Below are 27753 nucleotides of genomic sequence, written 5' to 3' on the forward strand. Positions count from 1 at the left end.
TCATATGAAATGATGGCAATGTTGTGACCTGATTTCTGAGGTCTCCTGTGATATATCATAAAAACCTGGCATGTTAACAGGTGTGTACACTTTCTATATCCACTGTAAGCTTGGGAAGTTGTTTGGGTAACCGGCTTTGTTTTACAGTACATGTACTGCAGGTTAGGCAGTCTGCACCTCCAATTAGGACTTTACTTAATGGCAACATTCCACAGGCCAACCCAGTAATTTGTCAAACAAACACAGGCGTTATGAGGAACAGACCAAACATATGAGCCACACATGCAGACATTCAGCAAAGCCCTGTACAGTTGGGGGATATGTTCTGTAGGAGTTGTCACAGTGCTATACAGATGAACAGCAATAATTTACATAGGGTGCATTGTGTGCTAGGTGAAGGGCCATCACCTACTAACACCACTCATGTATCCCAGAGGTGTATATTAGTAGTAACAGTAATTGGAAAGGGCTGCACTGCATGATGCTGCGGGTCCATCCAGAGTGTGTATGTTATTGTCTGACTGTGTGTCGTGAATGTCCCCACTTGGCCAATGTGAGGTCTGTGTAATGCCTTTGAGGCACCTAACGTGTGTGTGTATGCGTGTGTGTGTGTGTGTGTGTGTGTGTGTGTGTGTGTATACACCAGCAACCCTTATGGTGCCAGTAGTGATTTACATATGTTGTATTTCCCTCACAGGTGGACATGGTTGCTGTGGTCCCACCTGCTGTGATACTGATGCCAATGTCTCTGCAGAATCTGACCATGATGATACTCATACTGAGGCACAGGTGGGGTTTTCAGGGGCTGATACACTGCCATTATTTGGCATCCCACTATTGTCAACCCCATCCCTGCACAAAGTCACAATACCCACACATACCCCATCACCAGTGGCAACAGATAATGGACAGTTTGTGGGTGTTGGCATGGAACAGGCTACTGTGGTGACTATGGCAAGTGAGGGTGCAGGCACTAGCCATAGCCAGATTGCTGGTGAGGTCCCACACAGGCAGATGGGCAGGGGTGCTCGGAGGAGGATTGCAGCCCGCCATGCATCTGTTGCAAGTGCCATGGCAGCAGTCACCAGGTGCAAGTCTCAGGAGGATTGCAGCCCGCCATGCCCCTGTTGCAAGTGCCATGGCAGCAGTCACCAGATGCAAGTCTCAGGCTGTCAGGGCGGCAAGGCATGTAATGAACATAATAACAGACATATACGCAGGGTCATGGATGAGCACGTCCCTGGTGTCTATGGCAATATGAATTCACTGTAGCCATCTGTGAGCGTACTGGGTCATGGATAGATGGTGGGGGGAGACCTTTGCACTCTTCGACCATGGAATATCTGTGCTTGAGCATTTGGCGGACACTGGCTAGCAGCCATGTGGCTGTAGGGCAGCATCATGATTGGCTGAGGGTGTAGGTGTCCATGCACCATCACATTCCCATGCTTGCAGTACCACCAGCACTACTGAAGGGGGTGTGCTGTCCATGCCACGATGCAGCAGCCATGTGACCTTGGCCGGTCCCAACAGGGATATAGATCCAGCAGGCAGCAGTCATTAGTGGGGAGTAGTATTGCATCTGGACTCAGCACTGGTGGTGCTGGTAATACCCTCGGCAGGCCCAGTTCCCGTGTCCATAGCCAGAGATGGTGAACTGTACACTCTGCCATTTATGGCCCACAGCTGTCCAAAATACCTGTGTAGGGAGCCCACATGGAGTGATGGTGTGCATACATACAAACACACACACATCCCCATCAGAAAAGTCACCTCCGCACACACATACACACACACCACCCCTGCACTGCCCATTTAATGAACACCCCCCAAACACACACATGATGTCAACCGTGTGGCCCAGCCTAGGCTTCTGCCAAACCCACACAACACCCTGTGCATCTGCTGATACCTGTGCCACATCCATGCCATCCATGCCATCCATACCATCGATGCAGGGACATGCTTATATGGGTCTGATGCACAGGGTAACTTTAGCAGAGTGTAGCTATTTCTTGCTGTGTAAGGTGCTGTCATCTGGCATTTGTAATGGGTACACATCAGTGTGTGTGTGTGTGTGTGTGTGTGTGTGTGTGTGTGTGTGCGTGTGTGTATATATCTTTTCAGCCATGATACATTATTGGTGTTAGTAACACTAAGTGAATATGTTCTCACATGCTGTACTCTGTTTGTGGTCTGGGTGTCTGTGTGTCAGCATGATGTGGCCTTGCAGACATCAACAACAAGGGGTATGGCAGTGTAGTAACACATCAACCACATCATTGTTAGGGTACAGCTGTATCTGCACACATTTCCCAGGTCTGTGTAACAGTTCTTGCATGTGCCTCACAGCTTATAGGGCTGAGGGGTTGTATCCCAGTCTATGGTAGTTGACCTCAGTTCTAGTATAGTGGACACTGGTAGTGTGGTGGGTGGAACACACCTCAGATTATTAATGCCCTCGACCCCAGAGGATTTTGTGTCGACCAAACACACAGAGAATACTGTTCACATACACATGCATGCACAGGATCACAGTTACCAGTGTTGTGTTTGGAACCCCTACCCATCACGTTGTGGTACCACAGTGTTATGCAGTTGTTGCAGGTGGCACATGACTACTAGTGTGATGACTGTTACAAGGTACCAATATGGTGAATAACATCACGTGGTCTTGTGGAGTATGGCAACAATGGCTGTACTGGGTGTGAGAGTACTCATAATAGTGTCACATACAAGTCTACACACTCACAACCACTGCTATATACACCAATGCACGTGCGCGCGCGCACACACACACACACACACACACACACACACACACACACACACACACACACACACACACACACACACTTGCCAGTACTGACATTAGCAGACCAACCTATCTTGTTATTCATACTATACTATTCCATACTGTTGCACAGGGCTTTTAAGGCTGACAAGTGTCTACAGATACCACTATGGTTGATGTGAGCAGTGGACCTCATACAGTAGACTTAGGAATATGTACTGTGTGTGCCATGGCATAAAATATAAATCCATGCCCATCCAATGGATGTTCACACACAAACACACAAGATACACTTCTCTCACACACATTTGCCAGGACTGGGAGTAGAATTACTACCTATCTATTTATTGTTACGCATTTATCACACATGCCACAGAGGTTATGGGTGACACTTGTCCAAAGGTGCTTCTAAGGTGAGGGACATCATCAGGCCTTGCAAATTATGACACTGGGTGAAGTATTGGGTGAGAGAGACCACAAAATACTGTAGCCTACACATATACATACAATAATACACACACACACACATTTGCCAGGACAGGATGGGGAAGGCCTGTTCATTCCTAAATCCCACTGACATTTCTCTAAGTGTATGAGCATGCCCAGTGTAACCTTCTATAGTACATGTGGGACTCCATTCCAGGGACTGTTGTACTCCAGTCCAGTTTTTGTGCTACAGCCATACGTTGCAACCTGTTGGTGCAGGATATCTGGAGATAGCCTATCAAAATTGGGGGATAATAGACCATATGATTGTGACTATTTTCCTCAGTAATGTATGGGTTTCTAGGGTTACAAGGCTTGTTTTAGCAGACATCTGACATATATGCTGCTTGACACTGTCATGTATTGTTTCAGTACCTTGTGACATACCTCCTCAGATTTATCAGCTGAATACAGGATGGATGATGCACACACCAAAAGTATTGGTCAAATGCTATGCATTCTGGCACAATCCAGCCTGTTGATACAAGTGCCTATGAGCAATTGACTGCTGGGGTTGTGGAAACCAGTCCAGCAGTTTGGTGATATGTTACAATGGTGGAATCTCTGTGCATTTCTGTTCTGACCTGGTCTGATTTCCAGTCCATGGTTCAGTAATATAAGACAGACAGGATCAGGGTGACAGGCAGAATCCGCATAGATTTGTAGGGGATAAGATATGGCGGGGGATGTCCTAGGTCAGATATGTTTGCCTATAGCTACCAGTGATTTGCAAAGGGGTATGCTCAAAGGTTGACTGCACTTGGAGGGTCTTGTGTGTGTCAGACTGTTTGACCAGCCTGGAGATGTGTGTTTGTCTGACATATATGTATGGCCCACCTCATTTTGCTTGGCTGGCCACATTTTTGGGTCAGGATGTTGCATAGGATGAGTGATTAGGGAAGGCTGTAATACTCCCCATGGTTGTGGGCCAGGGTTCTGTGGGTGCAGACATGTCACCATCTTTCAGTGTTAGGACTGCCTGCAATGAGTGCATTACCATGTTTAGACTCCTAGCCCTGCCTATCGACTGTATAGAGTATCACAGAATGTCCACATTCATGACTCATATATCTTGTTGGTTACGCAAATGGTTGTGGTTTTCAAGGAAAAGTGTTTTTCAAGTCACTCAGGGTTGATGTCAGATATTACTGACAGTTGACATTGCAGCTTCTGACTTTGTGCCCATCAGACATTCCATGCTACTACAATCATTCCATCAACTTTATTACATTATTATAGCAGTATTTCAAAGGAGTTCTTCTCTTTGGACCTTTTCACCCCACTACTCATGGCTTTGGCCAGATTTCTGTCTCTCTGACACTGGCAGGTTTTCTCCTAGCAGTTAGCAGCATGGCCTTTCTTTGCCTTTTTTAGACTGTGTTATGGACCCATGACACTCCGTAACATGGCACTGTGGGTGGGCATGGGCATTTGCCATAGGTCTGTAGGCTAGGTGTGACAGATGCCAGCCATCTGTAGCAAGGCAGTGCATTCTGATGATCAGATGTTCCCAGGCTGCCACCAGTGGACAACCCTGGGATGGCAGCAGTAAGTTGACTATGGTTGTTACTGACAATTGCGTTATGTTTGTGTTGAGGCATCACTCTAGTTGATGGCTGGATGCTGCTTAAGGCTAGGGACATGTTACTGCATTTCTATGGAACTATGGGGGGGGGGGGTGACACATCTGTACACAATACACATTTGAAGAGACTGTGCTGATATTTGCTTAACATTTTGGTCCCATTTAGCAGGGTGGTGTGCCCTATATTTCAAACTACAGGCATAACAGTATCAACCACAGGTCAGATTGTTCTTGCATAGACATTTGTAGTCTCAGACTTCTTACCTTTCAAAACCATACTGCTACTGCCAGACCTGCTGTGATATCACTGTGTAAAAATCTGTAAGTGAGGATTTCATGGATGCCGCCATGTGGGGGCCTTTGCCAGGAATTTCTGTATGGTTTTCTACAGCTGGTCTGCTGGTTGAGACTGGGGGTGGGTATGAGACCCCACTTTGACATCCATGCATGTGATTGTAACCAAAAACCAAGTAGCGGAAAAATGTTTACTATCCATGCATGTGACCTATGACTCCCCAGTTATTTAGCTCACCACATATACTGCAGTGGTATTTGTCAACTAGGGAGGTACTGCATGGTGTGGGTAGGCCAGTACTGGGAAAACACTTCCTGCTCTCCCACAGAGGTGTCAGTTGTTTGCTGTTATCCCAGTAAGTCACCCCATTCCCTTGCATGCTTGAATCAACAGCATAGATATGGTATCAGAATATTCCACTCCATTCATTACTTTTGTTAATGAAACTCACTTACTTTGTCCCCAAGGCTGTTGTGAGGCTGGTGCTTGAGGGATAACTATGTCGGATGCACACAGTACACTGCCTATACATGGTAGGGTATAGGTGGTGTGTTGTTTGTCATCCATTTTACTGTGTGTGCGAGTCAGAGAGTGAGACCAGTCCCTTGGGTCATACAGTGTCAGTGTATGTGCTATGCATTGCCTCTTTAATGACAGGGCATACTGGGCACACCTCCATCTGCCTACAATGGCAGGCTCAGGATGTTCCTCCTCCGAGTCCTTCTGTGCCTGTGGAGACCTTGGCAATGGTGGGGGCTGTGTGGCCCTTCCCCGTTTTGTTCCTGCTGCAGCTGTTTCCACAGAATCATATTGTTTAACATGGCACATACTATGAACATGTGTGCACATGTGGCTGGAAAGTACTGCAAGGCTCCACCGGATATGTCAAGGCAGCGGAACCGTGACTTGAGCATCCCAAACACACACTCTATAATGATCCTGGTTTGTGCATGTGCCTCATTATGGCATTCATTTGTGGGTGTGTGTGCATTTCTGATGGGTGTCATCCCCCACCAGATGGTCATATGGTCATATGGGATGTCCCTACTGGCAAACACCCGGTACAGCTGTGACAAATGCCAGATGTGGGACTTGTGATAGCTTTCAGGGCTGCCAGCACACACATTCATGATAATGCCCTGGGTATCACACATGAACTGGCAGTTGATGGAGGGGAACCCCTTACAGTTTAGGTAGACCCTACCCTGGTCATCGGTTGGTGCTTTGATGTGGATGTGCATGCAGTGTATGGCACTCAGTACCTCCAGGTATTCTGCTACATGGTGGAAAAGATGCATATTGCTGGTCTTCTCCTCATGGGTGCTGGAGAAGTAAATGTGCTTAGTGGCATGCAGTTGCATGACATCCAGGAATTGGTGGAGTATCCTGTAAGCAGATGCCTGTGAAACCCCCATGATATCTGTAGTTGGTCTTTGGAAAGTACCTGTAGCTAGTATTCTTAAGGCTACACATACCTTGGAATCCACTGGGATGGGTTCCCATCTGTTGGTTCTGGCTCTGAGGTGAGGCTAGCACAGCTCATCAAGTTGCTGAAGTATGTCCCTGTCCACCCTGTAGTGCTATAATATCTCCAGAACATGCAGCTCCTGGTAGGTTACCCTGGGTCTGAACACTTTTCTACTCCTCCTCGGTCTGTTGTCAGCATTTTCCTCCTCATCACACTCAGTCTCTAGCACATACTGATACAGCAAAGAAACAGCAGCCCCTAACATGTTTTGTTAGTTTGGTCAGTTTAACATTCCCCCGAATGTGTACACCAGTGGTGTAGAGTTTGTGGGAAAAACCAGAATGAAAGGTGTTTGCATAGTTTACAGTAGTGTGTTGGGCTGGGCTGGTCTGCTGCTTGTGTAATTGGCTGATTCTGATACATAGTTTATAGTAGTGTGCTGGGCTGCTGCCTGTGTAATTGGCTGATTCTGATACATAGTTTATAGTAGTGTGCTGGGCTGCTGCCTGTGTAATTGGCTGATTCTGATACATAGTTTATAGTAGTGTGCTGGGCTGCTGCCTGTGTAATTGGCTGATTCTGATACATAGTTTATAGTAGTGTGCTGGGCTGCTGCCTGTGTAATTGGCTGATTCTGATACATAGTTTACAGTAGTGTGCTAGGCTGCTGCCTGTGTAATTGGCTGATTCTGATACATAGTTTATAGTAGTGTGCTAGGCTGCTGCCTGTGTAATTGGCTGACTATGATACATAGTTTATAGTAGTGGGCTGGGCTGCTGCCTGTGTAATTGGCTGATTCTGATACATAGTTTATAGTAGTGGGCTGGGCTGCTGCCTGTGTAATTGGCTGATTCTGATACATAGTTTATAGTAGTGTGCTGGGCTGGTGCCTGTGTAATTGGCTGATTCTGATACATAGTTTATAGTGGTGTGCTAGGCTGCTGCCTGTGTAATTGGCTGATTGTGATACATTCCACCTGCCAGCTATGCTTGTACTCCTTGATTGCCTTCCTTCTGTTTTCCCTTCCCATTTCCTCCCCGTTTAAGCCCTGATATGTGCCGCACATTCCTGGTGCTTCCTGTTTTTTTTTTTTTTTTTGTTTTAGGCCCAGTGTGCACCATGCACACCCACTTAGCTAAAGTAAACACTTTTAAGCAGAACTGGCCCATGTGAACATGCTCTTCATTTCATGGAATAGTACAATACAGCTTCAGACACACACACTTTCCTTAGCTTTGCTTCGCTAAGGGCAAACACGAGCCACAGAGTTCCACTGTGCTTACAGCAAGCATGGCACACCCCCTTTTCCTGTTGCTGCTCCTCCTGTCTACACAGTGGTGTTAGAACACCTACATGGTTAGGTGCAGTCCGACAGAAGAAATCTGTGATTCTGTATAAATCCCCACATTTGCATACACCACTGACTTACTCCATAGTTACCACACTTACACTGAGCCTTTCCCCTTAGCAACCACTATTCCCTGGTATTGTTTTCATTCTGCATGCCATTGACTATAATGGTAAAATGCAGATTTCTGTATAAAGTGTTTTTCTCCCCCTTTTTTTTTTATTTTTTTATTTTCGACATGATCCCATTTGCACATTGCTTCCCTATGCTTAAATGGCCGAGATCGGCCAAAAAAAAAAGTTTTATTTTAAAAATGTAAAACTATTTTTCATGCCAATGGCCATATATTTGGCCATTGGCATGCCTACTACATATAATACATGCTTTCTTTTGAGTTGTTATGCCTCCGTTTTCTCATATGCAAAAATGTATTCAGCTATTGACTGAATATATTTCTGCAGGTTACACTATTCTTGCATGAACACCTGCCTGCTTGCTGAATCACTAATTTACCTCATTTATGTGTTCTTCACCAGCAAATGAGGTAATCAGCATGAGACAGTGGTGTTCGTGCAAGAATAGTGTAGGAGCGCTCATGCACATCCCAGGAGCTCTATACTGAATTGCTCGGCGGACATATTGCGTGCAGCAGCTCCTGCACTATTCCTGCACATCGTGCAGGGCTTAATGAATCCTAGGGATGATCTTTAGAAAAGAGAATTATACCAGGAGATGTATAAAGCAATCATACCTTTTGATACACAATATTAGCAACTACAAAAATTGTGCATTTATTTGCCTCTTGTTTTACTTGTCCAGGACTAGAGAAATACACCACCACCCTTGTGCACGTGTGTGCATGCGCACACACACAAAATGACACGTGCACACGTATGCACGCACGCACACACACACACACACACACACACACACACACACACACACAAACACATGCACACACACAGCATGAAATACCACATTACTTATATATATCTCAACTCCCCAGAATTTTGCAGACTGTCCACATTTTTCAATCATATTTTGTCGGTTCTTCCTAAAATTTGTGATTTCTCAGCAAAGCATTGAGTATTCAGTCAGTAAATAATGACAAACATTTGAGTTTCAGACTTTATATCCTATAGACAATGCATGATAATGCAAACCTGTTATTCTAGCAACAGTCTAAGTTTATAACAGCAGAATTTAAAACCTGTCCCTGATTTTGGGCCTTTGACACCCCCCTTTATTTTTTGCTTTGTCCAAAATTAGTGTGCTAAGAGCTTGACAGGTATGCTTTATAGTAAGCTGTTTGTAGGTAATGTAGATCTGACAAACTCTATAAATGACACAAGACAGATGAAAGCCTTTATTTGTAAATGAGTTGAATAAAAGTATTGGGCCAGATTCTAAATGATTTACTATCAGTGTAAGCAACTTACTGTGGTGTAAGCGTACCGCAATTCCAAAAGACTTGCTGTCACTTGTAAGTCACACTTACTCCAATGCAAGGCTTATCTATAAAGCGGGCTTATACTGGAGGTCAGATTTCAAAAGACTTGTTCTCAGTGTAAGTGGCTTACTCTGGTGTCTTACAAAGGAGAAAGTCACCTACACCAAGAGCAAGCCTTTTGAAATTTGGCAAATTGTCTTTGCCATTCTGGTTCATAGGTTTGTACTAGGCTATCTGTCCTAGGGCATTTATAAGCCTAGCCAGAGTGTGTGTGGCTTTCACCACCCCTTAGGATGAGAATACTATGCCCATTTAGGGTTTAGTTTACTGTGCCTCTGTCTAGTAGTGACACAGAGATGACCCCCGGGTTAACCTACGATCTCCCATCCACTCGTCAAGATTTCTCTTGAAGAGAGTTAGTGAGGGGCTCTGCCTAACATGGACTGGGATTCTGTTCCAGAGTGTAGGGAGCCTCTGGGTTATGAATCTGTCCCTGCAGCACGTCCTATTTATTTCTGTGTTGAGGCTCAAATCTCTTGCTCTCGTGGCTCTGGTGGATTTGGATTTTCTGAGGTGGAGCATGTCCATTAATTCCGGATTGGACATGGCCTTGTACGTCAGGCATAGATCACCTCTGAGTAGGCGGTATGCGACTGAATAGAGCTGGAGTTTCTTCAGCCGGGCAGCATATGACATATATTTGAGACCCTTTATCCTCTTGGTGAGGAACTTTTGGGGTCTTTCCAACTGCTGCAGGTGTCGGGTAAGGTACATCCCAAATGGGGCATTGTACTCAATCATGGGCCTGATAAGAGAAGAGTACAGGGGCACAATGACCTCTCTTGATCTAGATGTGAATCCCTTCATGATAAGGTGGGCAATATAGAAGGTCTTCCTAACCACTTTGGCAATGTGAGTGTCAAACTTAATGCATTACCACCTATGTGGTAATTTGTGGGTACCTTGTTTTTCCCAAAGGGTATGACTGTGCCACCCAAACAATGATTTAAAATTTTCTTTGCAAAATATAGTAAAATAATGACAACTGCATGGATGACATTAAAAAAGGATAAACAACTTAATACAATCACACTGCAACACTTTTAGTTTACATTTATTGAAGATCACTGAAGAAATGGAAGAATCAAGAAAGTGGAACCACAAAAAACAGAAAATGCATTTGGAGATATGTTTTTTGTGCTGAGGAGGGAATTGTAGTAGAGACAGCAGCCAGAACTGAAGAAATGTTCTTGTACATTTTGGCTTTATGTGAGAGCCTTGTGCACCAGATGATTTTGTTGGAATGCTGGCATGAAACAAGTGCTGGCCTTCACAAAGTTAAGGGCAAGAAGTCAACGGAGGTAGTAACATGGGTAAAACCAAATGTCATGACTTACTGTTGTGGTGAACCTTCGCAAACAAGATTTACACTCACTGGTATTTAACAAACCAGGGTCAGTACTCAACAGTTACTGGTATTAAAAAAGCAGGGTCAGTGCTGTAGTCATGGACTGTGTAGTTAGTATCCATGAGCAGAGATGGAGGGATGGTTAAAGTTTAGTGTGCATAAAGGAAAGATATATCATGAGAACCTGAGTTTAAAAAACAGATTAAAATAGGAAACACAGCAGCACATTTGTCTTTAGAACGAATGTGAACTTTAAGTTGTTGGGTGTGTATACTTATGGACAGGTCATGCTATCTTCTTCCTCAAAATGAAAGAAGAGGTTGGGAGACATGGCTTGAGAAGGTGAGCTTATGGCATTGTGATTTTTTGGTGTAGAAATAATAAGAGATAAGTAATGTGGTATGTTTTTTTAAAATACTGAAAGGATACCTGGGTTGTATTCTACACTCTAGTGATTAACACTCGTATATGTGGTGAATAATGTGTAAATACTGGCATTTACATTTAAAGGTTGAGACTGCATTATCCCAGGGATTTTTCTTTTCCTCAGGATACATCAGTCTCTAAGTTGGGATATGCAAGGAGCAGGGGTACAGGTTAATAGTTCTCCACAATGATGGTATGGGGGCTACCTCCTGCAAAAATGTTTTTTTTTTTAGCTCTTCTTCTGGCCATGACTTTTGTACACAAACAAGGGTTTGCAATGTTTCATTCTCTTGTTACTCTGAGAGTCAGTCACAAAATGATTGCACTTCTTATTAGGAAGCTAAATAAGACAATATCTCAGTCACGGGGGTTACAGACCTTGCTGAAGAGAAGTCTTGGGTTTTACTGCATTGTTCTACGAGAAGAAAAACAAAATAATAAACTGTGTTTACAGACTTCGTTTTTAACTCAGTCCCTACCTAACCCTGCACAGCCTCAGACTGTTCTCCTGAATCCCCTGATGCTCCCTAAAGAATTCTTCTCTCCATGGTAGCTACTCTTCTATGATTTTTATCTCCTGTCTGTTGTCTCTGGATTCTGCCTAAATGCACACATAGGGAAAGCTAAATTAAAGTTACAGTTGAAAGGGACAGCTGCCTACAGACTCAAACTGACACCTGCATAAGGAAAATAAAATGTCACGGAATGAAAAAAAGTTGGGGTGCAGAATTGTTGAAAGCCTGTAAATGGCAACAGGAGTAAAATACCATATGCTTACTCTGTGATTCTGTTAAGCTTATTATTATTTTGTCAAAACAGCAAAAAAAAAAAAAAATCAAAGCCTGTTGTGAGTAAAATACCAAATAACTCACATTCAGCCACAATGCATTGCTATGATATCATGGCTTATAATAGTTCTGTTTATTGTAATGTATTTATTTATTTATTTATTGTTTGACATTTGTTAACCTGGTTAGTCCATCTGAGCCAATGGCCCGTTTTCAGTGGAGACCCGAGGGGGAAAGCTCCAGTATTACAAACACAAAAAGATAACATAGTAGGAAATATACAAATCCCAAGGAAAAAAAAACGCAGCAATACCACACAAACAATAATTACATATACAGTAATCAGATGAAACAACTGATACGGTAATCAGATGAAACAAATAACTGACATTAAAAAAATGAAGTAAATACAAATAGTACATGTAAGTAGTGACAACACTGACATATCTTTCACATTGTAACATACACTAGTATTGACTAGTGAGCAGATTAATCATTTGACATGAAGACGAAGTGAAAAGAAAAAGAGAGGAACATGCAGATTATGGAGGATTCTGGGAAGGGCAGGCTTTTGAGTTCAGAAAGTAGTGCTTGACTTCAGTTTTAAAACAGCTGGAACTAGTGATGCTACAAATGTGAGGTGGTAGCCTATTCCATGCAAGGGACACTGAGTGTTTATAGAGGAGTTTACCAGATGTCTTGTTGGGTGTATTGATGTTAAGAAGGTGCTGGTGAGAACTATGAACAGACTGAGTTGGGGTATAAGGCAAGACTAAGGTAGACAGAGATGGGCAGGCTAGAGGTTTGTTGAGTAGGGAGTGAGTCAGCTGCAAAAGTAGTAAGAGTTGGGGGAATTCCAGCCACTGAAACTATTTCAGGCCAAGGCAATGATGGGATTTATAAGGCTGGTTACTGGCGAATTTGGCTGTTTTCGTAAGATTGTTCAAGTTTGCAGAGAAGGTTTGATTGGAAATATAAATCCATCTGTCTATATATAGCTATAGCTATATATATATATATATATATATATATATATATATAGAGAGAGAGAGAGAGAGAGTTTTTTTACTACTTTATTTTGTTGTAATATTCTGCAGCAATTAAAACCCTATGTTTTGACTTTTACAGACAATTCTGATGTAAGACTTGCTTTTATAAATACATTGCACACTTTACCTAGTGAAATGCATAATCACATGTTGAACAGTGCTCAAGGGTTTATGAAAGTATAAAATATAATAGTCTGAAGTAAGAGTGACAACCCATGTCCTGTTTTCATAAACTAGATTTGTTGTTAGTTTCCCTCTGTTGAACAGGCTCATAGAAGCAGTACAATACTAGGGATGGTATTCATATGCATTTGTGCAAATGTGACAGGGGGTGTCCCTGATGTTTACAAATGAGCATAGGGGTATCTCTGATGTTTACGAATGAGCAAAGGGGTGTCCCTGATGGTTACAAATGAGCATAGGGGGGTGTCCCTGGTGTTTATGGATGAGCACAGTTTATGAATGACCACAGCAAATGAATGATTCATAGAGGCCATTTACGTTCATGTGAAAGGCCTTAAGTATAATGAGATGTAAATGAGAAATTTTCAAAAGCTTCACATGCTAATGAGGAGCTCTTATAATTCATAGTCTAGTATCCGCATAGTACACACATCCCTTGTTAAATGTGATGGCTCACCTTTCATATCTGAGTTGCAATTCATGAACTCACACCTAGCTATCTCTTCAGTAGTGTGTCCAAGTCTGCCCAACCACCAAAGTGAAACATTTCCCCCACTGATCCCTTCAGCAGTATGTACATGTATGCACAAGCACCAAAATGAAACATTTGCCCAATGACCCCTTTAATAGTCTGCACAAGTATGCACAAGCATGTCCCTGACATCAGAATGGGACCTTTTCTCTTCCCCTTGCATCTCCATATTCATCTGTTAAATTGCTTCTTACTGCCATAAATTCAAGGCCATTTAAATGTTTGGCATGTAAATGAGCTCATTTTGGATTCATCTCTTGTATGCACTATACAAGGAACTTTATAGCATTATTGGATTATGTTTCTTCCAATCAAATAAATTAAAAAACAAGTTTACCTCTTAACTATGTGGTAAGAACAGTGTACTGCAGTTAAAAAGACGCTACTTTGTAATGAAATTTTATCTAATGGCAGCCGCTTGCATTTCCTCATAACGCAGTGCTTAAAAATCTTATCTTAGTCTTTTCCTTTTTGAATATTCATACTTCTATTTTCACTCATTAATTTCTGCAAATCTTTCAATTTACCTTATTGTCTTATATTTGTACATCTGTAGTATCTACATTAGATAGTCTACATTCTACTGTTATATCTTCTTCTTCTTTCAGCTTTTTCCCAGTTAGGGGTCGCCACAGCGGATCACCTGTCCACTCATGATTGGCAGTGGAGTTTTACGGTGTTGAGTTGCCAGCCCGGCGCCCAACCTTCCACAGAAGGCACACACACACTCACACCTAAGGCCAATTTAGAGTGTCCAATCAATCTACACCATGTCTTTGGTATGTGGGAGGAAACTGGAGCACCCGGAGGAAACCCACGTGACCACAGGGAGGACATGCAGACTCCGCACAGAAGGCACCCCAGCTGAGGATCGAACCGGAGAACCTCTTGCTGTGAGGCGATTCTACTGTAATATATACTTGCAAAAATGTTTCCCATTATAATGTAATTTTCTCTCTCCTTTTGTATTATGTATACCTATGTCTGAGATGATATAAAACTATTGTATGTACTCTTTTTTGTTACTGTAAATTATGACACTGCCAGCCAAGCTATCTGGAATTTTGTAAATAATCATATGTCATTTGTGAATATCAACATGATTCATATGCTTGTCTTACAAATGTAAGAGAACTATAGGTTGTGTGTATATTAAATTGCTGGTGCAGAAGTGTGTGTTGAACAGGGTTTGTACAGTACTGAGCTTCAAGGATATATCCACATTGTACCCTTCTGGAAAAGAACAGAAATGTATATAAACTATATACCTGTGCAAATGTATGTTTTAGTAGTAGAAGCTGGAACATACAGAGTTAAATTAAAAAAACTTAAAGAAAATAAGTTGAAATTAAAGTGTTTTACGATTGTGTCACCTCTCAGTTTCAGTTCAGCAGCAGACACAATGTCTAGAGCTAGAAGTTTTTGTATTGTCTTGACACAAAAATAACTACTAGGTTTCAAATGTAAAAGTGTTTTATTGATTTACGACTTTCAAGCTCTTCAAACTTCTGAGAAATATGTACTCCTTACACAGAGCTGTTAAAACATTCTGGTAGTATCTGTTTAGCCTGGGAACTGAAGTCAGGTGACAGAGTGATGTCATCCAAACTAACCCAGCAGTAATGTTTATTATTAATTTAAAAACACTCTCAGAGAGAGACTGGGAGTTTTGTATCTTGTCTTGGACCTAGAAACATCCACTCAGCACTTCTGCCTGCGTGTTGTCTGTAAGTAAGACTTAGGGCATAGTATCTCTTTTAGATATAGATAGGAATATAGTAAAGACTAGTTTAGATGTTTTCTCTATTTATTTCAGACTGTCCTGCAATGTTGTTTTAAAATATTTCCTGTGATTTTGACCACTGAAGTAACTGTTTGTTTTCTGGCTATTGTCTTGTTCTTATATTATTTATTATTAAATATATTTAAACCTATCTTTCTGTCTGATATTTGTGAGACATATTTAAGCTCTTAGCGTACTGGCATATGTATTTGGTGACACTGTACAGACCACTCCTAAATAGCCTTGCAAGTCTTGGTCAGAACTACCATTTGGATAACAGTAACATTACACAGTAGGATTGGATGCCCTTTGTAAAGGCCTTATAGTAACTGATAAGTAAGGGTGGCAGCTGTTAGTACCTTATAGTCTGGGCAGAAGGGGGCATACCTAGTAAACCTGTGTCAACCTTCCCCAGGTGTGTGTGTGTTTGTATATAAATCAAATCTCAAAGTGTGTGTGTGTGTGTATGTCAACTACTTGCACAGGGACACGAAGCACAGGTTGGACAGAGAGGGTGCTGGAGGTCTTAGCTTGGTCACTCAGCTGAGATCTCAGCTCTATAGCTGTGCCAGTGGGGAGTCTTATTGGGGATCTGGAGAGAGAGGGAGAAACCAGCCCCAAACTGACTGTGATCTATGTGAGCTCTTAATGGAAATTGCACTTTACTGTGTGTGTACTTGCCATCTTCCCATTGTGTACATCCCTCACTGTTGCCAGTGGTGAGGATTGAGGCTCCTTGATTACTGGGCCAGTGCAAGGGCATCACATAAATAACTAATGTTTGTGTACTCTGATTTCTGCATAGATATTTATTCTTCTTCTCCTGTTTAAAGTTATATTTTTGGAGTTTTCCTCTTTGGACCTCCACTGAAAAACCCCAGTTGTACATTTCCCATAAATAAATGTTGATATCTAATAAACTAACTAAATAAATAAATAAATGACTTAACACTGGTTGCTTATGAAAGGTCCAGTAACAAGCTATACTATCCATTCATTGTTCAACAGCGCCTTGCAGAAAAGCAAAATGTTTTATGCATATTATGTTAAAAAATAAGCAGTTAATTAAATAAAGACAGAAAATGGAAATGTTATCTATTTATTTAATTTTATTTTTCATTTTGCTTTTGTTTGCTGGGTTTTTCTGATTGTGTTTGTCAAAAAATCCCTTTTCAGTGGAGGCCAGGGAAGAAAAGCTCCAGCATATTACAAACATTCTTAAACAGATATCCAGTAATATACACAAACAGGTATTAAATAATATATGTTAACAATTACACATACATTTTCTTATTAAATTATATTTATTTGAAATAAAGGCAACTACTGCAGTATAAAAGATACCTATGCATTAGTAGATGCTTAGCACTGAGCATTTGAAGAGGTGTATTAGTAGGTTTGTCATACAGAAAATAGATCACGTAATTACTGCTTAGAAATTCAAAACAACTGACATGAGGGAAACAACCAGGTAGGGCAGAAAATGTTAATATTGTAGATAAGAGGTGGGATATAAAGCAGGTTCAGGGACAATTATATGCATGGCTATCATAATGTTTGTATTAGAAGTATAGAGGTGGGGGTGAGCAATGTCCCAAAACTATGTATATGGTTGGGAGATGCTAGTAAAGCTATTCAGGTATTGTTGAAGCTGGTTATGAGTTACAGGATTCAGAATGAAGAGAAATGGTTTGATGATACAGCGAGCTATAGACAACGGTGACATTTATCCAGGAGATAAACAGGAGCAGGCCCATTGATTTGATAGGTGAAGTTTTAGCTGCGTTTTAAATGAATTTGCATTCTGATAGATTGCAGTGGTAATGGGATGTGGTTCCATAGTTTAGCTACACTATTTGCATATAGAGAGTCACCCTGCAGTATTAGATGATTTGGTTATAATGATTAGTTATCCATCTCGTCTAAGAATAATAGTTCAGTTGTTCTAACATGGCAGCAAGTCTGGAACTTACTGAACTATTGTACTGCTTGATAATATGCAAATTGCTGGAGCTGGACTGGAAAAAAATATAGCAGTGACTGCAGCCTAAAGAAGTATTCTTTGTGAGTGAATTCTGAATAATTGTTTTTGTGACTGTAGACTGAGAAAGCAGTTTCTGTGAACACAGACTACATTTATTTATTTGTGTTTGTTTTTCAGGATAAAGCCGATTTCCATGGACATTTTTCAAACTCAGCCTGGGAACAGTGTCTGGTTAAGCGACAATTAGACAATGGAAGCTGAGGGAATGGTTTCTGTAAACATAGCCTGAGAAAGTTTTTGTGACTGTAGCATTTAAATATTTTTTTCTGCATGTGTTTTAACAAAAATTGTGTGAAGTAAAGAAACGATTGTGTTTGCTTTATGAGGGAAATCCAAATGGCTGCTATCTGTTTAAATTTCATCACTAAGTGGCATTTCTTTAAAAGCAGGTGCAGCTGTTCTTATCAGATAGTTAAGAGGTGAATTCCTCCAGTCTGAAACATAATAAAATATTGTTATAAACACTAGGGATATACACTATCATTTATAGCATACATTATGAGCTGTAGCTGCTTCCTGGTTTTGCCATTTGGTTATTAAGGGGTCTGCAGTTGATATTCCTGTCCTTACTGCATACCGTTTTACTATGTTGTATTACAGTGTGGCTCCATACCTAGCTAGATGAGGTAAAGGAAATAAAAATAAGAAAATACAATCAATAAACAAACAAAATAAAAATAAAAAGATTTGTTCTTATCTGTCCAAATTAACTTTTCTATTTGGAGAAAGCAAGTCAAGCTAACAAAAATCAATATTCTGAAGATCTGAAGCCCTGAAAAATTGTGCAGCAAAGCCTGAAATGCACATATTAGAAGTTGTTTTTAACTATCCTCTAAAGTGAAAATTAGCAACAATTCACTTGGATTTGCACTTATAATTGCAATGTAACTGGATCAGCAAATAAGGAAATCAGTAAAATGGAGTACCTTTATTTTCTCGAGTCAGCTTGTCAGCTGTATCCCAGTGCTCGTGACTGTGCAGGAGGTTGTTGGTTATATTGATGTGGCTCGCAGCCATGTGATGGATGCGCTGAGGAACAGCGATAGCTCCTGCACTGCTGGAGTACCCTGCAGTGATGGTATTACTTCCAGCAGAACTGATAGGCGATGCGGTAAGGGATGAGGGGGACAACGGTCCAGTGATCCTACATACAAAAGTAAAAAATTAAAATAATAAAATAAAGTGAATTTGTATAGGCATCTGATTATTGTTGTGCTAAATTTTTCCATGCCTAATTTAGGGTTAAAATCTCAGAGGAAAATAGATGCACTAATATAATGCATGCATTTCTGTAAAAGGCAAGCAATTCTAGCTGCCATGAAATAAAAATGCTACATTTCAAGATGGTTCCCCAAAGAGAAATGTCAGCAGCTGTCATAATTTACACAGGTTATACCTTCATTACATTCCAAAGATGTGGCTGGACGGTACACAGAAATTTAAGAAGTGTGGGTAGTTGTAGGAAGGAACAAAAAAGTACTCACTAGCGCTATCTTCTCTTACAACAAATTGAAGAGGAAACGCTGTGTGTACGACAAAAGACTTGAAATTTAATAAAAACAGCTCACAAATACACACTCGACAAAAACATAATAGACTCACTTAATATAACATCAAAACACAGAAATTTAACCCAAAATCTAATTAATTCTGGAGTATTGACGCTTCCTGCTGCTAGGATGTTGAAAGATTCTGCTGCACTTTATTTCACTTGTTTGAATTCAGGGCTAACCTTTACTGTATTGTACTGTAGCAAATTTTTGATGAATATATTATGTACTGCTGAACACAATTCTTTGGTAATTATTTTCATTACCTTGTCATAGAAATGTAAAAAATAAATTAGATTTTTTTTAATTATGGGATGTGCTAATTAAAATACATTGCAATCTGTCTTTTTAACAGTGGCCTAGTATCACTGAGGCATAAACATATATAGTGCATAGATTTTTAGACTCTTTTAAGGTAAGCCTCCCTCAGACTACCACCAAGTCTTTGAGCCTGCTGATGCTGTTAAAAAAGTGCTTTGGACTTCTTTGTAAAAAAGAATGCATTATATAAGATAACATCAGGCCATCTCCATCCTCACACTTATATAAGATAACATCAGACCATCTCCATCCTCCCACACACATTAGATAACATCAGACCATAACCATCCTCCAACAAATATAAGATAACATCAGACCGTCCCCATTCTCCCACATATATAAGATAACTTCAGACAGTCCTCATCCTCCCACATATACAAGGTAACATCAGACCGTCCCCATCCTCCCAGGTATATAAGATAACATTAGACCATCTCCATCCTGCCACGTGTATAATATAACATCAGACCATCCCCATCCTCCCACGTATATAAGATAACATCAGGATGTCCTCATCCTCCCACATATATAAGATAAATTCAGATCATCCCTATCCTCCTCCCACATATATAAGATTACATCAGACCTTCCCCTTCCTGCCACATGTATAAGATAACATCAGACAGTCCACATCCTCCCACATATATAAGATAACATCAGACAGTCCCCATCCTCCCACATATACAAGGTAACATCAGACCGTCCCCATCCTCCCACATATATAAGATAACATTAGACCATCTCCATCCTGCCACGTGTATAAGATAAAATCAGACCATCCCCATCCTCCCACGTATATAAGATAATATCACACTGTCCCCATCCTCCCATGTATATAAGATAACATCAGACCATCCCCATCCTCCCATGTATATAAGATAACATCAGGCTGTCCCCATCCTGCCACATATATAAAATAACATCAGACTGTCCCCATCCTCCCACATATATAAGATAACATCAGACCATCTCCATCTTCCCACATATATTTAATTAACATCAGACCATCCCCTCCCCATCCTCCCACTTATATAAGATATCAGAACATCCCCTTCCTCCTACTTATATAAGATAACATCAGACAGTCCACATCCTCCCACATATATAAGATAACATCAGATCGTCCCCATCCTCCCACATATATAAGATAACATCAGACAGTCCCCATCCTCCCACATATACAAGGTAACATCAGACTGCCCCCATCCTCCCACATATATAAGATAACATTAGACCATCTCCATCCTGCCATGTGTATAAGATAAAATCAGACCATCCCCATCCTCCCATGTATATAAGATAATACCACACTGTCCCCATCCTCCCATGTATATAAGATAACATCAGACCATCCCCATGTATATAAGATAACATCAGGCTGTCCCCATCCTGCCACATATATAAAATAACATCAGACTGTCCCCATCCTAGCACATATATAAGATAACATCAGACCATCTCCATCTTCCCACATATATTTAATTAACATCAGACTATCCCCTCCCCATCCTCCCACTTATATAAGATATCAGACCATCCCCTTACTCCCACGTATATAACATAACATCAGACCATCTCCATCTTTCCACATATATTAGATAATATCAGACTGTCCCCATCCTCCCACATGTATAAGATAACATCAGACTGCCCCCCATCCTACTATGTATATAAGATAACATCAGACTGCCCATATCCTGCCACATGTATAAGATAACATCAGACCATCCCCATCCTCCCACGTATATAAGATACATCAGACTGTCCTCACCTAGCCACATATATAAGACAATATCAAGCTGTCCCCATCCTCCCACATATACGTATAAGATAACATCAGACCATCCACATCCTCCCATGTATATAAGATAACATCAGACAGTCCCCATCCTCCCACTTATATAAGATAACATCAGACTGTCCCCATCCTGCCACATATATAAGATAATATCAGGCCATTCCCATCCTCCCACATATATAAGATAACAAAAGGCTATCCCCATTCTCCCAAGAATTACTTGAATTTCTCAAGGTCTGGCATTATATTATTTCTTTGCTATTTTTTTGACTCAGATGCATATGCTTGCTCACTGTTACTGCACTAATCCTATATATAATAGGTATTTAATATTTTAAGTAACATTTTCAGACATGTTTGACTGACTCCAATACATGCTGGTATAGAAGCACTGAAAGACTAGAAAGCTGTCAAAGTCTAAAACCCACTTTTACCCAGTAATATTACAGATAAAAAAATAGGTCCTAGGGAAAATACAAAATGGCACTAAATACATTTTTTCTGTCTAACAGTTTCAAACCAGGATTTAAGAAGTCTTTTTCTAGCTTTTATTTTTGAAAATATTGTGACACACACACCAGTGAAATAAATAGAATATTGTGCTTTAAAGCCACTTAATAAAAAATAATAAAACTTAGTATGAGTAAATAATAGACACCAAGGATACTGTTAAGTAGTGTGCCTTAAAAGCACTAAAAGGGATTCCAACCCTGTGCTCAACCACCTCCTACAGAGGTTATTAGTCTTCTGTACCAACACTAGATCTGAGAGAATACCTTGTAAAAAAAGAGGCACCCACAATGGGTGGTGGGTAGAAAGCAGTTGAGCCTGTACCATCTACACAGTAAACATAAGCACTAATGCACTGCATTAACTGCTGAGTTTGTGCACCAAAGTATCTTAACACACACACACACACACACACACACACACACACACACACACACACACACACACACACATATATAGTGTGGATTCACTTCAGAAGCTCGAAATACTGAAATCTCGAATTTCAGTATCTTGAGCCCAAGAAGTGGAATCCACAAAACAACGAAAACTAAAAACCGTGAAATTCAAAACCTCGAATACCAGGAGTTTTGAATTTCACGGTTTTACTACACACACACACACACACACACACACACACACACACACACACACACACACACACACACACAATCACTCTACTACATGAAAGCAAGGGGGCAAGCCCCCCTGCACCCCCCACACCCCCCTACTTAAATATTCTTACTTTGAGGTCGCACTACATACAAACACACACAAAACACCACCACACAAGCTACTTTCTCTTCGCACACACACATCACAGCAACAAAACACACTGACACTCACCACAGCCCCTACCCAAACACACTGACACACACCACAGCCCCTACCCAAACCGCTTAACACACACACACACACACACACACACACACACACACACACACACACACACACACACACACACACACACACTCACTTACCTGAATACATAACCATAGTGGAACTTTAGAAGTGCGAAATTCAAAACCTCTGGTATTTGAGGTTTTGAATTTCGCGCTTCTAAACTTTCGCTATTATGTGGATTCGGCTTCTTGGGCTCGAAATACTGAAATTCGAGATTTCAGTATTTCGAGCTTCTGAATGGAACCCATATACTGTATATATGGGTTCACTTTACAATCTCGAAATACTGCAATCTCGAATTTCAGTATCTCGAGACAAAAGTGTTGAAAGTGCAGTTACTCAAAACTGCATATGAGCGAACGTTGAATTGTTGAATCCGCAGTTGTGGTGGTGCACTATTTTAGTTGTGGTTTACTGTGTCTGTAAGGTGCGGTGTGCTCTGGGATATGGGGATGGCTACTGATGTGTGGTTATAATTGGAGATTCAGGTAAGTGGTTTTTTGTTTAAGGGTTTTGGGTAGGGATTTGGTATTATGTGAGTGTGTTTCGAAGTTTTAGGTGTAGGTTAGGATAGGTAGGTAAGAGTGTGAGTGTGTAAGTGTTGAAAGTGGTGGTGTTTGTATATATGTAATGTGTGTTTCTGCAACGGGAATGTAGAGTGTGTGGCAGTGGGTTTAGTGTCTTTTTCTTTTTAGTGCGACCTCTGAGTTTGTATACATAAGTAGTGTGTGTGTGTGGTGGGGGGTGTAGGGGGGGCTTGCCCCCCCCGGCTTATTTGTAGATTTGTTGGGTTTTATTTGTTCGTGTGTGTGTGTGTGTGTGTGTGTTCTGTTGGTTTGTTGTAGTGTGGGGAGGAATGTGTTGTATGTGTATTTGTTTGTGTGGTGGAGGATGTATTTTAAATCAGAGCATCACATACTGAAAGATCGATAATATAAAGTTTCAGTATTGTGATGTTCGGTTTTCTGAGGTTTCAAGTTTTGCGGTTTCAGTACTTTCGTCTCGAGATACTGAAATTCATGATTTCAGTATTTCGAGACTGTAAAGTGAATCTGTATATATTAGGGTCCCTATTAAATTGACGAACATTTCAAAGTTCGACTGTCATATGGTTGACACCATATGATCAAACTTTGAAAAGTTCAAAGGTGAAAGGTAACAGAGCCATACGCGCAAAATGGGAAAATTTCCCTTTTCTGCACTGAAGTGCAGTGTCAGGTTTGGTATATTTAAGTAGGGGGGTGTGGGGGGTGCAGGGGGTCTTGCCTCCTTGCTCAGAGCATTAAGGTAAGTTTTTTTTTTTTACTTTTTTATTATATATTTGAGGTTTCAAGTTTCGCTCATATGTTGTCGAACATATGAGGTTCGAAATTTTGAAGCTTCAAATATATAGTATAGACCCTATATATATATATATATATATATATATATATATATATATATATATATATATACATATATATGTATTGTAGACCTTAGGCATTATTCCATACCTGCACCAGTTCATGATATATGAGGGATAGGGCAGAATATGCATACCTCTCAGTTGAGTAATGCAAGACAAGATAAAATCAGGATTGGATGTTAAGTATGCATTCCATTAACTTCAAAAGTTGCTAGGTCAACAGCCTTTGCACTACAATGGATTTACTGTGGGATATGAAGTGTAAAACTGTAATATCTAATGACTAACTGACATCATCCGTGATTTATGAAGTCAGGAAAATGGTGACATTAGGGACGTTCTGAGATGAGAGGAACAGGCATGCGGTATGTGGTCTGTGCGTGTGAGGGTAAATGAATGGGGGATGGCTGTGCTAAGACTTGGCCACTCCTACTGTTAATTACCACAGGAAGTGCTGATCTGCACTCACTGGAGTTAACGGCAGTTGAAAGTCATGCAAGTTAGTTGGTAATGAGGTCTGTCTTCATTGTGGCTAATGTGTCCCTGAATCACAGATCTCCTCAATGCATAAACAGGGCCTATTTATTGCGGTCCTCAATGTCAGTGGTGGGGTTCTTCACCAGTCCCTGGTATTAAGTTAACCTGCTTAATGTCTTACAATATTCTGCAATCATTTCATCAGGTATTTACAGTTCAAACCAAGGAACTAGAACTTTTCAAATATGTGTATGTCAGACACACTTGGGAAGGAAGTAATGTGAAAACGTGCGGCAGTAGGAGGAGACAAGTAAGGAGGACATCAGAGAGGTCAGTTTCATGTCACATGAATAAATTAACTATGAGCCAAGGTAAAGAAGAAGCAGACAAAACAGCATTGACTCCTGCTGCAAAGTAAACTAGTGGTGGTTATTTATAGGTGTTGCACTAAACTAGGGGTGGGACTTTATCGGTGTTGCACTTAGGAGTAGTGGGAATTTGTACTGGCTGCACCTAAGTACAGCTAAAGTGCAATTCAGAAACATCAGCTGTACTCAAGCACAACTGTTTGAATCAGTCTGAGACTGTAGTATGCAAATTAAGTAATAATGAGATGTAAATGGGGAATATGTGGAAAATCTCTGTCTTATGTAAATTAGTAGGTCTTTGTGCTGTTTTGCGATTCATAGTCGCTTTTTAATGCACACTTGTGCCTTGCTTTGAGGAGCTATAAAAACTGAAGTTGTACCTTTTTCATCCATTTGGCAAATGCAAAGATGCTTGCATTCTCTGTCAGTTTAAATGTCTGCTGTTCTAAGGTGTTTGCCTCAGATTCCTAAAACCCAGGTGCACCTTGTGGCACTCACCGTCTGAGAAGACCAAAATATAGCCAAAGGCTGACCCATCTAAACTATGCTAATCAGGAAACCTTGGACAGGTTTAGAATGGACAGGGACAGAGTACGGCCTTTGGTCAGTTTGTATGGCCCACAGACAGGGACTGCATTGTACATGTCCTTCCTAGACCTGTGGATACCAAGGTATACATTGTCCTCAGTATAATTGCCATGGGGCTCTTCCAGAGAGAGACTGGGGACACATTGAGTATCTCACAGGTTTCTGCCATGAGGATACCTTAGCAGTTCTTCTACATAATCTTGGCACTTGTGGATCAGTGAATTTATTTCCCAGTGTGTCACCTCAGGAATGAGCCAGTGCCGTGCATTCCTTCTATGGGATGGCATGTTTTCCTGTGGTAGTTGATGCAATAGATTTCACTCATGTTGCAATTATGGCCCCATTTATACCACAGGGAGAGTGGTACCAGAAAAGGAATAGCTAGCATTCCATCAGCTGTCATGCAGTGTGTGATATATGGGGGTGCATCACCAATGTGTCAGCTCAGCATTCTAGCAGTGCCCACAATTCCCATATTTATGAAACAGTCTCACTTTACTGTCTCTTCTTGTGTGGTATGATTCCTCATGGTCATTTACTTTGTAACTACAAAGCATTTAATGTTTCTAACCACTGAACTTTGTCTAATGACACCGGCCCATAATTTCCAGGGAACTGTTGAGGAGTGCTTCAAAACCACCCTGTCCCTGAGATGGACAGTCATTTATCCAATGCTTGGCCTGCAAAGCCAATTTTGGTTGTCTGGATGAGTCTGGGTTGCCCTTCAGTATGACCCTGCTACTACTTTCAAAATATTTACAGCCTGCTCTGTTCTGCACAACATGGTCATAGTGCAGTCTGTTGCATATCAGCCACAGTTGATCACTGATGATGGCAGTCCAGCTCCTATAAGTTTTCCCATCAGTGACGATAGTGATGGTGGCTAGCAGAAGGCAACAGCACATCAACTCCATTGTCAGGCTCATGCACAGTATATAGCTGTGCATGTGAAGTGTTGGTGTCTTAACTATGGACCATGAAATTCACTTAGTAAAAGTGAAAACAAATTCACACTGGTAATACTTGATGCATGCAGTATTACTTGTGGCCTGTGCTAAGTGCTGCCTGGTCAACTTATACTGTACATCGGACATTTTTATATTTATCAACAAAAATGTCTTCCATTAGTTTTGTATCAGTTATCAAGTGTATAATGTTGAGAGGTGAGGGGCACAACTGCTAGTTATACTGGCAGGGTATGACTTACATTGTAAAAGCAGGTGGTATAAAACAAGTTTGGGGTACACGGATATTTGTTTCTAGTATCCGGAACAGAGTATAATGAATGTTACTGTACTCATAATGACTTGAATTGGAAAATGTTTTTTCTTTTTCTGTTTTGCCTGTGGTATTATCTTTTTCCTCTCTTTAGATTCCAGTAAGAAGTGAAGAACTGTCTGTATCTGGCAAGTGACTGCCGGGTGAGGACTGTTTCCTCTTAGTGATGCTGAAAGTGTAAATTATATTTGAAAGGTGTACACAATGTCCCTTAATGCCACTGTGGGTGATGGTCCCATAGATCACATGTGATCTTGATGCTGAATTGCTCCAATGATGGGATTTACTGGATGCAGACCCTCTTGACATTGACATAACCATGCTGGAGTTTAAAGTGTTTGAAACTACGACGGGTCCTGGCTGCCTTCTTTTTGGAGGAATCCAAGTGAGTACCTGCAGCACTTTCTTGAGATGCACATGGTGTTAATCTTACTGATCCACCACATAAGCAGACAGTTTTCTGGCCATGTCCAGCTGTGTTCCCAGTGTGTAACTGGTGAGCTATTACATGTTCATGCATGGAGACAGACATAAATGCTGTGTGTGCAGCCATAATGAGCATGAGAATCATCATGGCATGGTCCCTGTCCTTCACCATTCCCAGGTACTGGTGAAATTCCTATAAGCTGCAGCACTATAATCATCTCTACCTGACTCTCAGTGGCAGTAGCCTGGGCCTCAACTATGTCACAGCACATCTGATGCTGGGCAACCAAGGGCTTGCATGTCTCTGGAGCTACCTGTGAAATATGTCCTTGTCTTGCACTGCTGTGTACAGGTTTGACAGAAGGTACTACTACATTTGAAAGGGTAGTCTCTTCATGAAGGAGTTCAGGCTGTGCAGAAGCAGCAGATGTTGAGCTGTGTGGTGCCTCCCACTGTGCTCACATGTTCATATTGTGCTGGATGTGTGAGTC

At 41.2% G+C, this 27753-nt stretch overlaps 1 protein-coding gene across 2 annotated transcripts in view; it reads right to left on the reverse strand.

Annotated features, from left to right (window-relative positions):
• AFF2 (AF4/FMR2 family member 2) overlaps positions 1-27753 on the reverse strand; it is a 3001139-nt gene that overhangs the window by 79352 nt on the left and 2894034 nt on the right. For both annotated transcript variants that reach the window (XM_044057592.1, XM_044057591.1), the window contains one exon: positions 18568-18785. In XM_044057592.1, the coding sequence (XP_043913527.1) occupies positions 18568-18785 (218 nt within the window). The remainder of the gene's footprint in view (positions 1-18567; positions 18786-27753) is intronic.

The sequence above is a fragment of the Protopterus annectens genome, chromosome 15.part0 (assembly GCF_019279795.1).
Source record: "Protopterus annectens isolate FY-2018-M chromosome 15.part0, PAN1.0, whole genome shotgun sequence".
Classification (NCBI taxonomy): Eukaryota; Metazoa; Chordata; order Ceratodontiformes; family Protopteridae; genus Protopterus; species Protopterus annectens.